Source organism: Gorilla gorilla, chromosome 6, assembly GCF_029281585.2.
Source record: "Gorilla gorilla gorilla isolate KB3781 chromosome 6, NHGRI_mGorGor1-v2.1_pri, whole genome shotgun sequence".
Taxonomy (NCBI): domain Eukaryota; kingdom Metazoa; phylum Chordata; class Mammalia; order Primates; family Hominidae; genus Gorilla; species Gorilla gorilla.
In genome coordinates, this window is record NC_073230.2 from 87,659,951 (window position 1) to 87,674,966 (window position 15,016).

General features: G+C 49.9%; 2 protein-coding genes across 2 annotated transcripts; both read right to left on the reverse strand.

Annotated features, from left to right (window-relative positions):
• Nucleotides 1–1,851: 1,851 nt before the first annotated feature.
• Nucleotides 1,852–7,460, reverse strand: LOC129523904 (mucin-17-like). Its single transcript, XM_055347862.1, has 2 exons — nucleotides 2,250–7,460; nucleotides 1,852–1,872 (listed from the first exon to the last, which is right to left on the reverse strand). The coding sequence occupies exons 1-2, from the start codon at nucleotides 7,458–7,460 to the stop codon at nucleotides 1,852–1,854; spliced, it is 5,232 nt and encodes a 1,743-aa protein (XP_055203837.1).
• A 232-nt stretch (nucleotides 7,461–7,692) lies between these two features.
• LOC129523905 (mucin-17-like) lies at nucleotides 7,693–13,562 on the reverse strand. Its single transcript, XM_055347863.1, has 3 exons — nucleotides 8,927–13,562; nucleotides 7,868–7,905; nucleotides 7,693–7,743 (listed from the first exon to the last, which is right to left on the reverse strand). The coding sequence occupies exons 1-3, from the start codon at nucleotides 13,560–13,562 to the stop codon at nucleotides 7,693–7,695; spliced, it is 4,725 nt and encodes a 1,574-aa protein (XP_055203838.1).
• Between the last annotated feature and the right edge of the window lie 1,454 nt (nucleotides 13,563–15,016).

Here is a 15,016-nt window from a genome sequence, read left to right on the forward strand (position 1 = left end):
GACACCAGAGTGTTGCTGACAGGTATACCTGTCAATGGAGTCGTTCCTTCACTAGGAGTTGAGGTTGGTATGCTGATACCTACGGCAGTTGTAGGAGATGAACTGGCTTCAGTAGAAGTGGTGACAGGTGTGCTGGTGTCAACAGGAGTTGTTGAAAGGGTGCTAGCCTCAGAACTGAGTATCGGCATGGTGCTCACAGGCATACTTGTTAGTGGAGTACTTCCTTCACTAGAAGTTGAGGTTGGCATGCTGGTACCTTCAGAAGTTGTAGGAGATGTATGGGTTTCAGTAGAGGTGGTCACAGGTGTGCTGGTGTCAACAGGAGTTGTTGAAAGGGTGCTGATTGCAGAACTGGCCACCGTCGTGGTGCTGACAGGCATACTTGTTAATGGAGTGCTTCCTTCACTATAGATTGAGGTTGGCATGCTGGTACCTTCAGCAGATGTAGGAGATGAACTGACTTCAGTAGAAGTGAGCACAGGACTGTTGGAGTCAACAGGAGTTGTTGAAAGGGTGCTAGCCTCAGGACTGGCCACTGGAGTGGTGCTGACAGGTATACCTGTTAATGGAGTTCTTCCTTCACTAGGAGTTGAGATTGGCATGCTGGTACCTTCAGCAGTTGTAGGAGAGGAACTGGCTACAGTAGAAATGGTCACAGGTGTGCTGGTATCAGCAGGAGTTGTTGAAAGGGTGCTGGCCTCAGAACTGGCCACCGGAATGGTGCTGACAGACACAGTTGTTAAAGGAGTGCTTCCTTCACTAGTAGTAGAGGTTGGCAAGCTGGTACCTTCAGCGGTTGTAGGAGATGAACTGGTTTCAGTAGAAGTGGTCACCGGAGTGTTGGAGTCAACAGGAGTTTTTGAAAGGGTGTTAGCCTCAGAACTGACCACCGGCGTGGTGCTGACAGGCATGCTTGTTAGTGGAGTGCTTCCTTCACTAGGCCTTGAGATTGGTATGCTGGTATCTTCAGCAGTTATAGGAGATGGACTGGCTTGAGAATAAGTGGTCACAGGTGTGCCGGTGTAAGCAGGAGTTGTTGAAAGGGTGCTCGTTTCAGAAGTAGCCACCGTTGTGGTGCTGACAGGCACACTTGTTAAAGGAGTGCTTCCTTCACTAGGAGTTGAGCTTGGCATGCTGGTACCTTCAGCAGTGGGAGGAGATGAACTGGCTTCAGTAGAAGTGGTCAAAGAAGTGTTGGAGTCAAGAGGAGTTGTTGAAAGGCTGCTAGCCTCAGAACTGGCCACCAGCGTGTTGCTTACAGGTATAATTGTTAATGGAGTCGTTCCTTCACTAGGAGTTGAGGTTGGTATGCTGATACCTTCAGCAGTTGTAGGAGATGAACTGGCTTCAGTAGAAGTGGTGACAGGTGTGCTGGTGTCAACAGGAGTTGCTGAAAGGGTGCTAGCTTCAGAACTGACTACCGGCATGGTGCTGACAGGCATACTTGTTAATGGAGTACTTCCTTCACTAGGAGTTGAGGTTGGCATACTGGTACCTTCAGAAATTGTAGGAGATGTATGGCTTTCAGTAGAGGTGGTCACAGGTGTGCTGGTGTCAACAGGAGTTGTTGAAAGGGTGCTAGCCTCAGGACTGGCCACTGGAGTGGTGCTGACAGGTATACTTGTTAATGGAGTACTTGCTTCACTAGGAGTTGAGATTGGCATGCTGGTACCTTCAGCTATTGTAGGAGAGGAACTGGCTTCAGTAGAAGTGGTCACAGGTGTGCTGGTGTCAGCAGGAGTTGTTGAAAGGGTGCTAGCCTCAGAACTGGCCACCGGCATGGTGCTGACAGACACAGTTGTTAAAGCAGTGCTTCCTTCACTAGTAGTAGAGGTTGGCAAGCTGGTACCTTCAGCGGTTGTAGGAGATGAACTGGTTTCAGTAGAAGTGGTCACCGGAGTGTTGGAGTCAACAGGAGTTTTTGAAAGGGTGTTAGCCTCAGAACTGACCACCGGCGTGGTGCTGACCGGCATACTTGCTAATGGAGTGCTTCCTTCACTAGGCCTTGAGATTGGTATGCTGGTACCTTCAGCAGTTGTAGGAGATGAATTGGCTTCAGTAGAAGTGGTGACAGGTGTGCTGGTGTCAATAGGAGTTGTGGAAAGGGTGCTAGCCTCAGAATTGACCACCGGCATGGTCCTGACAGACATACTTGTTAGAGGAGTGCTTTCTTCACTGTAAGTTGAGGTTGGCATGCTGGCACCATCAGCAGTTGTAGGAGATGAACTGGCTTGAGAATAAGTGGTCACAGGTGTGCTGGCGTCAGCAGGAGTTGTTGAAAGGGTGCTCATTTCCGAACTGGCCACCATTGTGGTGCTGACAGGCACACTTGTTAAAGGAGTGCTTCCTTCACTAGGAGTTGAGGTTGGCATGCTGGTACCTTCAGCAGTGGGAGGAGATGCACTGGCTTCAGTAGAAGTGGTCAAAGGAGTGTTGGAGTCAAGAGGAGTTGTTGAAAGGGTGCTAGCCTCAGAACTGGACACCAGAGTGTTGCTGACAGGTATACTTGTCAATGGAGTCGTTCCTTCACTAGGAGTTGAGGTTGGTATGCTGATACCTACGGCAGTTGTAGGAGATGAACTGGCTTCAGTAGAAGTGGTGACAGGTGTGCTGGTGTCAACAGGAGTTGTTGAAAGGGTGCTAGCCTCAGAACTGAGTATCGGCATGGTGCTCACAGGCATACTTGTTAATGGAGTACTTCCTTCACTAGAAGTTGAGGTTGGCATGCTGGTACCTTCAGAAGTTGTAGGAGATGTATGGGTTTCAGTAGAGGTGGTCACAGGTGTGCTGGTGTCAACAGGAGTTGTTGAAAGGGTGCTGATTGCAGAACTGGCCACCGTCGTGGTGCTGACAGGCATACTTGTTAATGGAGTGCTTCCTTCACTATAGATTGAGGTTGGCATGCTGGTACCTTCAGCAGATGTAGGAGATGAACTGACTTCAGTAGAAGTGAGCACAGGACTGTTGGAGTCAACAGGAGTTGTTGAAAGGGTGCTAGCCTCAGGACTGGCCACTGGAGTGGTGCTGACAGGTATACCTGTTAATGGAGTTCTTCCTTCACTAGGAGTTGAGATTGGCATGCTGGTACCTTCAGCAGTTGTAGGAGAGGAACTGGCTACAGTAGAAATGGTCACAGGTGTGCTGGTATCAGCAGGAGTTGTTGAAAGGGTGCTGGCCTCAGAACTGGCCACCGGAATGGTGCTGACAGACACAGTTGTTAAAGGAGTGCTTCCTTCACTAGTAGTAGAGGTTGGCAAGCTGGTACCTTCAGCGGTTGTAGGAGATGAACTGGTTTCAGTAGAAGTGGTCACCGGAGTGTTGGAGTCAACAGGAGTTTTTGAAAGGGTGTTAGCCTCAGAACTGACCACCGGCGTGGTGCTGACAGGCATGCTTGTTAGTGGAGTGCTTCCTTCACTAGGCCTTGAGATTGGTATGCTGGTACCTTCAGCAGTTATAGGAGATGGACTGGCTTGAGAATAAGTGGTCACAGGTGTGCCGGTGTAAGCAGGAGTTGTTGAAAGGGTGCTCGTTTCAGAAGTAGCCACCGTTGTGGTGCTGACAGCCACACTTGTTAAAGGAGTGCTTCCTTCACTAGGAGTTGAGCTTGGCATGCTGGTACCTTCAGCAGTGGGAGGAGATGAACTGGCTTCAGTAGAAGTGGTCAAAGAAGTGTTGGAGTCAAGAGGAGTTGTTGAAAGGCTGCTAGCCTCAGAACTGGCCACCAGCGTGTTGCTTACAGGTATAATTGTTAATGGAGTCGTTCCTTCACTAGGAGTTGAGGTTGGTATGCTGATACCTTCAGCAGTTGTAGGAGATGAACTGGCTTCAGTAGAAGTGGTGACAGGTGTGCTGGTGTCAACAGGAGTTGCTGAAAGGGTGCTAGCTTCAGAACTGACTACCGGCATGGTGCTGACAGGCATACTTGTTAATGGAGTACTTCCTTCACTAGGAGTTGAGGTTGGCATACTGGTACCTTCAGAAATTGTAGGAGATGTATGGCTTTCAGTAGAGGTGGTCACAGGTGTGCTGGTGTCAACAGGAGTTGTTGAAAGGGTGCTAGCCTCAGGACTGGCCACTGGAGTGGTGCTGACAGGTATACTTGTTAATGGAGTACTTGCTTCACTAGGAGTTGAGATTGGCATGCTGGTACCTTCAGCTATTGTAGGAGAGGAACTGGCTTCAGTAGAAGTGGTCACAGGTGTGCTGGTGTCAGCAGGAGTTGTTGAAAGGGTGCTAGCCTCAGAACTGGCCACCGGCATGGTGCTGACAGACACAGTTGTTAAAGGAGTGCTTCCTTCACTAGTAGTAGAGGTTGGCAAGCTGGTACCTTCAGCGGTTGTAGGAGATGAACTGGTTTCAGTAGAAGTGGTCACCGGAGTGTTGGAGTCAACAGGAGTTTTTGAAAGGGTGTTAGCCTCAGAACTGACCACCGGCGTGGTGCTGACCGGCATACTTGCTAATGGAGTGCTTCCTTCACTAGGCCTTGAGATTGGTATGCTGGTACCTTCAGCAGTTGTAGGAGATGAATTGGCTTCAGTAGAAGTGGTGACAGGTGTGCTGGTGTCAATAGGAGTTGTGGAAAGGGTGCTAGCCTCAGAATTGACCACCGGCATGGTCCTGACAGACATACTTGTTAGAGGAGTGCTTTCTTCACTGTAAGTTGAGGTTGGCATGCTGGCACCATCAGCAGTTGTAGGAGATGAACTGGCTTGAGAATAAGTGGTCACAGGTGTGCTGGCGTCAGCAGGAGTTGTTGAAAGGGTGCTCATTTCCGAACTGGCCACCATTGTGGTGCTGACAGGCACACTTGTTAAAGGAGTGCTTCCTTCACTAGGAGTTGAGGTTGGCATGCTGGTACCTTCAGCAGTGGGAGGAGATGCACTGGCTTCAGTAGAAGTGGTCAAAGGAGTGTTGGAGTCAAGAGGAGTTGTTGAAAGGGTGCTAGCCTCAGAACTGGACACCAGAGTGTTGCTGACAGGTATACTTGTCAATGGAGTCGTTCCTTCACTAGGAGTTGAGGTTGGTATGCTGATACCTACGGCAGTTGTAGGAGATGAACTGGCTTCAGTAGAAGTGGTGACAGGTGTGCTGGTGTCAACAGGAGTTGTTGAAAGGGTGCTAGCCTCAGAACTGAGTATCGGCATGGTGCTCACAGGCATACTTGTTAATGGAGTACTTCCTTCACTAGAAGTTGAGGTTGGCATGCTGGTACCTTCAGAAGTTGTAGGAGATGTATGGGTTTCAGTAGAGGTGGTCACAGGTGTGCTGGTGTCAACAGGAGTTGTTGAAAGGGTGCTGATTGCAGAACTGGCCACCGTCGTGGTGCTGACAGGCATACTTGTTAATGGAGTGCTTCCTTCACTATAGATTGAGGTTGGCATGCTGGTACCTTCAGCAGATGTAGGAGATGAACTGACTTCAGTAGAAGTGAGCACAGGACTGTTGGAGTCAACAGGAGTTGTTGAAAGGGTGCTAGCCTCAGGACTGGCCACTGGAGTGGTGCTGACAGGTATACCTGTTAATGTAGTTCTTCCTTCACTAGGAGTTGAGATTGGCATGCTGGTACTTTCAGCAGTTGTAGGAGAGGAACTGGCTACAGTAGAAATGGTCACAGGTGTGCTGGTATCAGCAGGAGTTGTTGAAAGGGTGCTGGCCTCAGAACTGGCCACCGGAATGGTGCTGACAGACACAGTTGTTAAAGGAGTGCTTCCTTCACTAGTAGTAGAGGTTGGCAAGCTGGTACCTTCAGCGGTTGTAGGAGATGAACTGGTTTCAGTAGAAGTGGTCACCGGAGTGTTGGAGTCAACAGGAGTTTTTGAAAGGGTGTTAGCCTCAGAACTGACCACCGGCGTGGTGCTGACAGGCATGCTTGTTAGTGGAGTGCTTCCTTCACTAGGCCTTGAGATTGGTATGCTGGTACCTTCAGCAGTTATAGGAGATGGACTGGCTTGAGAATAAGTGGTCACAGGTGTGCCGGTGTAAGCAGGAGTTGTTGAAAGGGTGCTCGTTTCAGAAGTAGCCACCGTTGTGGTGCTGACAGCCACACTTGTTAAAGGAGTGCTTCCTTCACTAGGAGTTGAGCTTGGCATGCTGGTACCTTCAGCAGTGGGAGGAGATGAACTGGCTTCAGTAGAAGTGGTCAAAGAAGTGTTGGAGTCAAGAGGAGTTGTTGAAAGGCTGCTAGCCTCAGAACTGGCCACCAGCGTGTTGCTTACAGGTATAATTGTTAATGGAGTCGTTCCTTCACTAGGAGTTGAGGTTGGTATGCTGATACCTTCAGCAGTTGTAGGAGATGAACTGGCTTCAGTAGAAGTGGTGACAGGTGTGCTGGTGTCAACAGGAGTTGCTGAAAGGGTGCTAGCTTCAGAACTGACTACCGGCATGGTGCTGACAGGCATACTTGTTAATGGAGTACTTCCTTCACTAGGAGTTGAGGTTGGCATACTGGTACCTTCAGAAATTGTAGGAGATGTATGGCTTTCAGTAGAGGTGGTCACAGGTGTGCTGGTGTCAACAGGAGTTGTTGAAAGGGTGCTAGCCTCAGGACTGGCCACTGGAGTGGTGCTGACAGGTATACTTGTTAATGGAGTACTTGCTTCACTAGGAGTTGAGATTGGCATGCTGGTACCTTCAGCTATTGTAGGAGAGGAACTGGCTTCAGTAGAAGTGGTCACAGGTGTGCTGGTGTCAGCAGGAGTTGTTGAAAGGGTGCTAGCCTCAGAACTGGCCACCGGCATGGTGCTGACAGACACAGTTGTTAATGGAGTGTTTCCTTCACTAGTAGTTGAGATTGGCAAGCTGGTACCTTCAGCGGTTGTAGGAGATGAGCTGGCTTCAGTAGAAGTCGTCACCGCAGTGCTGGTGTCAACAGGAGTTGTTGAAAGGGTATTAGCCACAGAACTGACCACCGGCGTGGTGCTGACAGGTATACTTGCTAATGGAGTGGTTCCTTCACTAGGACTTGAGGTTGGTATGCTGCTGCCTTCAGCAGTTGTAGGAGATGAACTGGCTTCAGTAGAAGTGGTGACAGGTGCGCTGATGTCAACAGGAGTTGTGGAAAGGGTGCTGGCCTCAGAACTGACCACCAGCGTGGTGCTGACAGACATACTTGTTAGTGGAGTGCTTCCTTCACTATAAGTTGAGGTTGGCAAGCTGATACCATCAGCAGTTGTAGGAGGTGAACTGGCTTGAGAATAAGTGGTCACAGGTGTGCTGGTGTCAGCAGGAGTTTTTGAAAGCATGCTCGTTTTAGAACTGGCCACCGTTGTGGTGCTGACAGGCATACTTGTTAATGGAGTACTTCCTTCATTAGGAGTTGAGGTTGGCAAGCTGGTACCTTCAGCAGTTGTAGGAGAGGAACTGGCTTCAGTAGAAGTGGTGACAGGTATGCTGGTGTCAACAGGAGTTGTTGAAAGGGTTTTAGCCTCAGAACTGGCAACCAGTGTGGTGCTGACAGGCATAGTTGTTAATGGAGTGCTTCTTTCTCCAGGAGTTGCGGTTAGCATGCTGGTACCTTCAGCGGTTGTAGGAGATGTACTGGCTTCAGTTGAAGTGGTCACCGGAGTGTTGGAGTCAACAGGAGTTGCTGAAAGGGTGTTAGCCTCAGAACTGGCCACTGGCCTGGTGCTTACAGGCATACTTGTTAATGGAGTGATTCCTTCACTAGGAGTTGAGGTTGGGATGCTGGTACTGTCAACAGTTGTTGGAGATGAACTGGCTTGAGAAGAAGTGGTCACACTTGTCCTGGTGTCAACAGGAGTTGTTGAAATGGTGTTAGCCTCAGAACTGGCCACTGGCATGGTGGTGACAATTATACTTGTTAATGGAGTACTTCCTTCCCTAGGAGTTGAAATTGGCATGCTCGTACCTTCAGCAGTTGTAGGAGAGGAACTGGCTTCAGTAGAACTGGTCACCGGAGTGTTGGACTCAACAGGAGTTGTTGAAAGGGTGTTAGCCTCAGAACTGGCCACTGGCGTGGTGGTGACAACTATACTTGTTAATGGAGTACTTCCTTCACTAGTTGAGATTGGCATGCTGGTACCTTCAGCAGTTGTAGGAGAGGAAGTGGCTTCAGTAGATGTGGTCACCGGAGTGTTGGCATCAACAGGAGTTGTTGAAAGGGTGTTAGCCTCAGAACTGGACACCAGCGTGGTGCTGACAGGTATACTTGTTAATGGAGTGCTTCTTTCACTAGGTGTTGAGGTTGGCATGCTAGTACCTTCAGCAGTTGTAGGAGATGAACTGGCTTCAGGAGAAGTGGTCACCGGAGTGTTGGAGTCAACAGGAGTTGTTGAAAGGGTGCTAGCCTCAGAACTGGCTACCGAGGTCGTGCTGACAGGCATACTTGTTAATGGAATGCTTCCTTCACTAACAGTTGAGGTTGGTATGCTGGTACCTTCAGCAATTGTAGGAGATAAACTGGCTTCAGTAGAAGTGGTGATAGGTGTGCTTATGTCAACAGGAGTAGTTGAAAGGGTGCTAGCCTCAGAACTGGTCAACGGCGTGGTGCTGACAGGCATACTTGTTAATGGAGTGCTTCCTTCACTAGGAGTTGATGTTGGCATACTGGCACCATCAGCAGTTGTAGGAGAGGAACTGGCTTCAGTTGAAGTGGTCACAGGTGTGCTGGTGTCAACAGGAGTTGGTGAAAGGGTGCTAGCCTCAGAACTGGCCACCAGTGTGGTGTTGACAGGCATACTTGTTAATGGAGTGCTTCTTTCAGTATAAGTTGAGGTTGGCATGCTGGTACCTTCAGCAGTTGTAGAAGATGAAGTGGCTTCAGTTGAAGTGGTCACAGGAGTGTTGGAGTCAACAGGAGTTGTTGAAAGGGTGCTAGCCTCAGAACTGGTCACCAGTGTGGTGCTGACAGACATAATTGTTATTGGAGTCCTTCTTTCACCATAAGTTGAGGTTGGCATGCTGGTACCTTCAGCAGTTGTAGGAGATGAACTAGCTTCACTAGAAGTCGTCACAAAAGTGTTGGAGTCAACAGGAATTGTTGAAGTGGTGCTTGCCTCGGAACTGGCCACCAGCGTGGTGCTGACCTCAGAACTGGCCACCGTCATGGTGCTGACAGGCATGTTTGTTAATGGAGTGCTTCCTTCACTAGGAGTTGAGGTTGGTATGCTGGTACCTTCAGCAGTTGTAGGAGAGGAACCGGCTTCAGTAGAAGTGGTCACAGCTGTGCTGGTGTCAGCAGGAGTTGTTGAAAGGGTGTTAGCCTCAGAACTGGCCACCGGCATGGTGCTGACAGACACAGTTGTTAATGGAGTGCTTCCTTCACTAGTAGTAGAGGTTGGCAAGCTGGTACTGGTACCTTCAGCAGTTGTAGGAGATGAACTGGCTTCAGTAGAAGTAGTCACTGGAGTGTTGGGGTCAATAGGAGTTGCTGAAAGGGTGTGAGCCTCAGATCTGACCACCGGCGTGGTGCTGACGGGCATACTTGCTAATGGAGTGCTTCCTTCACTGGGACTTGAGGTTGGTATGCTGGTACCTTCAGCAGTTGTAGGAGATGAACTGGCTTCAGTAGAAGTGGTGACAGGTGTGCTGGTGTCAACAGGAGTTGTGGAAAGGGTGCTAGCCTCAGAACTGACCACCGGCAGGGTCCTGACAGACATACTTGTTAGAGGAGTGCTTCCTTCACTATAAGTTGAGGTTGGCATGCTGGCACCATCAGCAGTTGTAGGAGATGAACTGGCTTGAGAATAAGTGGTCACAGGTGTGCTGGCATCAGCAGGAGTTGTTGAAAGAGTGCTCATTTCCGAACTGGCCACCATTGTGGTGCTGACAGGCACACTTGTTAAAGGAGTGCTTCCTTCACGAGGAGTTGAGCTTGGCATGCTGGTACCTTCAGAAGTTGTAGGAGATGTATGGCTTTCAGTAGGGGTGGTCACAGGTGTGCTGGTGTCCACATGAGTTGTTGAAAGGGTGCTAGCCTCAGGACTGGCCACTGGAGTGGTGCTGACAGGTATATTTGTTAATGGAGTACTTCCTTCACTAGGAATTGAGATTGGCATGCCGGTACCTTCAGCAGTTGTAGGAGAGGAACCGGCTTCAGTAGAAGTGGTCACAGCTGTGCTGGTGTCAGCAGGAGTTGTTGAAAGGGTGTTAGCCTCAGAACTGGCCACCGGCATGGTGCTGACAGACACAGTTGTTAATGGAGTGCTTCCTTCACTAGTAGTAGAGGTTGGCAAGCTGGTACTGGTACCTTCAGCGGTTGTAGGAGATGAACTGGCTTCAGTAGAAGTAGTCACTGGAGTGTTGGGGTCAATAGGAGTTGCTGAAAGGGTGTGAGCCTCAGATCTGACCACCGGCGTGGTGCTGACAGGCATACTTGCTAATGGAGTGCTTCCTTCACTGGGACTTGAGGTTGGTATGCTGGTACCTTCAGCAGTTGTAGGAGATGAACTGGCTTCAGTAGAAGTGGTGACAGGTGTGCTGGTGTCAACAGGAGTTGTGGAAAGGGTGCTAGCCTCAGAACTGGACACCAGCGTGTTGCTGACAGGTGTACTTGTCAATGGAGTCGTTCCTTCACTAGGCCTTGAGGTTGGTATGCTGGCACCTTCAGCAGTTGTAGGAGATGAACTGGCTTCAGTAGAAGTGGTGACAGGTGTGCTGGTGTCAACAGGAGTTGTGGAAAGGGTGCTAGCCTCAGAACTGGACACCAGCGTGTTGCTGACAGGTATACTTGTCAATGGAGTCGTTCCTTCACTAGACCTTGAGGTTGGTATGCTGGCACCTTCAGCAGTTGTAGGAGATGAACTGGCTTCAGTAGAAGTGGTGACAGGTGTGCTGGTGTCAACAGGAGTTGTGGAAAGGGTGCTAGCCTCAGAACTGACCACCGTCATGGTCCTGACAGACATACTTGTTAGAGGAGTGCTTCCTTCACTATAAGTTGAGGTTGGCATGCTGGCACCATCAGCAGCTGTTGGAGATGAACTGGCTTGAGAATAAGTGGTCACAGGTGTGCTGGCGTCAGCAGGAGTTGTTGAAAGGGTGCTCGTTTCTGAACTGGCCACCGTTGTGGTGCTGACAGGCACACTTGTTAAAGGACTGCTTCCTTCACTAGGAGTTGAGGTTGGCATGCTGGTACCTTCAGCAGTGGGAGGAGATGCACTGGCTTCAGTAGAAGTGGTCAAAGGAGTGTTGGAGTCAAGAGGAGTTGTTAAAAGGGTGCTAGCCTCAGAACTGGACACCAGCGTGTTGCTGACAGGTATACTTGTCAATGGAGTCGTTCCTTCACTAGGAGTTGAGGTTGGTATGCTGATACCTACGGCAGTTGTAGGAGATGAACTGGCTTCAGTAGAAGTGGTGACAGGTGTGCTGGTGTCAACAGGAGTTGTTGAAAGGGTGCTAGCCTCAGAACTGAGTATCGGCATGGTGCTCACAGGCATACTTGTTAATGGAGTACTTCCTTCACTAGAAGTTGAGGTTGGCATGCTGGTACCTTCAGAAGTTGTAGGAGATGTATGGGTTTCAGTAGAGGTGGTCACAGGTGTGCTGGTGTCAACAGGAGTTGTTGAAAGGGTGCTGATTGCAGAACTGGCCACCGTCGTGGTGCTGACAGGCATACTTGTTAATGGAGTGCTTCCTTCACTATAGATTGAGGTTGGCATGCTGGTACCTTCAGCAGATGTAGGAGATGAACTGACTTCAGTAGAAGTGACCATAGGACTGTTGGAGTCAACAGGAGTTGTTGAAAGGGTGCTAGCCTCAGGACTGGCCACTGGAGTGGTGCTGACAGGTATACCTGTTAATGGAGTTCTTCCTTCACTAGGAGTTGAGATTGGCATGCTGGTACCTTCAGCAGTTGTAGGAGAGGAACTGGCTACAGTAGAAATGGTCACAGGTGTGCTGGTATCAGCAGGAGTTGTTGAAAGGGTGCTAGCCTCAGAACTGGCCACCGGAATGGTGCTGACAGACACAGTTGTTAAAGGAGTGCTTCCTTCACTAGTAGTAGAGGTTGGCAAGCTGGTACCTTCAGCGGTTGTAGGAGATGAACTGGTTTCAGTAGAAGTGGTCACCGGAGTGTTGGAGTCAACAGGAGTTTTTGAAAGGGTGTTAGCCTCAGAACTGACCACCGGCGTGGTGCTGACAGGCATGCTTGTTAGTGGAGTGCTTCCTTCACTATAAGTTGAGGTTGACATGCTGATTCCGTCAGCAGTTATAGGAGATGGACTGGCTTGAGAATAAGTGGTCACAGGTGTGCCGGTGTAAGCAGGAGTTGTTGAAAGGGTGCTCGTTTCAGAAGTAGCCACCATTGTGGTGCTGACAGGCACACCTGTTAAAGGAGTGCTTCCTTCACTAGGAGTTGAGCTTGGCATGCTGGTACCTTCAGCAGTGGGAGGAGATGAACTGGCTTCAGTAGAAGTGGTCAAAGAAGTGTTGGAGTCAAGAGGAGTTGTTGAAAGGCTGCTAGCCTCAGAACTGGCCACCAGCGTGTTGCTGACAGGTATAGTTGTTAATGGAGTCGTTCCTTCACTAGGAGTTGAGGTTGGTATGCTGATACCTTCAGCAGTTGTAGGAGATGAACTGGCTTCAGTAGAAGTGGTGACAGGTGTGCTGGTGTCAACAGGAGTTGCTGAAAGGGTGCTAGCCTCAGAACTGACTACCGGCATGGTGCTGACAGGCATACTTGTTAATGGAGTACTTCCTTCACTAGGAGTTGAGGTTGGCATACTGGTACCTTCAGAAATTGTAGGAGATGTATGGCTTTCAGTAGAGGTGGTCACAGGTGTGCTGGTGTCAACAGGAGTTGTTGAAAGGGTGCTAGCCTCAGGACTGGCCACTGGAGTGGTGCTGACAGGTATACTTGTTAATGGAGTACTGGCTTCACTAGGAGTTGAGATTGGCATGCTGGTACCTTCAGCTATTGTAGGAGAGGAACTGGCTTCAGTAGAAGTGGTCACAGGTGTGCTGGTATCAGCAGGAGTTGTTGAAAGGGTGTTAGCCTCAGAACTGGCCACCGGCATGGTGCTGACAGACACAGTTGTTAATGGAGTGTTTCCTTCACTAGTAGTTGAGATTGGCAAGCTGGTACCTTCAGCGGTTGTAGGAGATGAGCTGGCTTCAGTAGAAGTCGTCACTGATGTGTTGGGGTCAATAGGAGTTGCTGAAAGGGTGTGAGCCTCAGATCTGACCACCGGCGTGGTGCTGACGGGCATACTTGCTAATGGAGTGCTTCCTTCACTGGGACTTGAGGTTGGTATGCTGGTACCTTCAGCAGTTGGAGGAGATGAATTCGCTTCAGTAGAAATGATCGCAGGTGTGCTGGTGTCAGGAGGAGTTGTTGAATGGGTGCTAGCCTCTGAACTGGCCACCGGCCTGGTGGTGACAGGCATACTTGTTAATGGAGTGCTTCCTTCACTGTTAGTTGATTTGGGCATGGTGGTGCTTTCAGGAGTAGTAGGAGATGAACTGGCCTGAGTAGAAGTGGTCAGAGGTGTGCTCTTATCACCCACAGTTGTTAAAGACGTGTTGGTCTCAGAACTGTTTAGAGGTGTGGTGCTGACAAAAACCACTGTTGATGAAGTGCTTTCTTCACTCAGTGTTGACATGGGCATGTCGGTGCTTTCAGGAGTTGCAGTAAATGAAGTGTCTCCAGTGGAACCGGGAAAAGGTGTGGTGCTGTCAGTGGTAGATTCTGAACCTGTTCTGGGTCCTGTTTTCATTCTGGTACTGGAGGCACCAGAAGTGTCTGAAGTCTCACTGGACTCAGTCAAGGTCATCTCAGAGTTTTCACTGTAACGGGAATATTCTCCTTGCTTCCAGAGGTGTGTAGGTGTGGTACCTGTGGCGGTGTTTGCCGCAGAACCTGTTTAAGATACAATGATATTTTCTTTAGGAGTTTCTTAGGGTTCTCTATGTCAGGAGTGATTGTAGTAGTTGGGCTTTATACTGAAAATGTGTTCAGATGAGTGATGTCATTTTTCTTTTTCAGGAAGAAGTGGAATCAGTTTCTCCAGTGTCTTAGTCTCTCCTGCCTTCCCTCCTACACTGTTAGGAATTGAACTCAACCTGAACGCCCTTTCTTCCACAGTCCCTGCCTGGGCGATTCCACATCTGCCTTGTAATTCCTGGCCCCAGATCTCAAGCCATCACACACTGTAAAATGTGGCAGCTTCACCAGCCTGGCAGGGGTCGCTCTAGCCCTTTTGCAGGTAAGCCACCTTCCCAGATCTTGGAGTCTGTTGCCTTACCTATCCTAATGAGCTGAGACAGCTGCTGGCACTGAGGGTCCCAGAGGTCCCCTTGGTTGCTGCACCCTCCTCCATCCCACACAGCCCTGTTCACGCTGAGGTCTGAAAGAGACAAAGGGGAGTTAGTATCCCAGAGCCACGATCCTCCTTTACTCTCTTGAAGCCTCTGAGTCTCTACTCCCTGCCCTGGAAAGTCCCCGGCCCCCGAACCAGTGTGCTGATTTCAGTTAGAAATCAGCCATGAGGATCCTGCCCCAGAAAGTAAAGCAAGAAGATGGGGCAGGGGGTTTGCTCCCCAGCCTGGGGGAGGTCCAGCAATGTCAAATTGTGCAGGTGGCATGTGCCCGTAGTTCCAGCACTTTGGGAGTCAGGGGGGACAGGATCGCTTGAGCCCAGGAGGTCAAGGCCTCCCGAATAGCTGGGATTACAGGCATGCGCCACCACACCCCAACTAATCTTGCATTTTTAGTAGAGATGGGGTTTCTCCACGTTGGTCAGGCTGGTCTCGAACTCCCGACCTCAGGTGATCTGCTGGCTTCGGCCTCCCAAAATGCTGGGATTACAGGCATGAACCACCACGTCCGGACTTATTTATTAATTTTTAAGAGACAGTGTCTCTCTGTATCGCCCAGGCTGGAGTGCAGTGGGGCAATCATAGCTTACTGCAACCTCAAATTCCTGGGCTCAAGCAATTCTTCCACTTCAGCCTCCTGAGTAGCTGGGACTACAGGCGTGAGACACCACGCCTAGTCAGTTTTTTAAAAGTTTTTTTTTTGTAGAGACAGGGGTCTCACTATGCTGCCCAGGCTGGTCTTGAA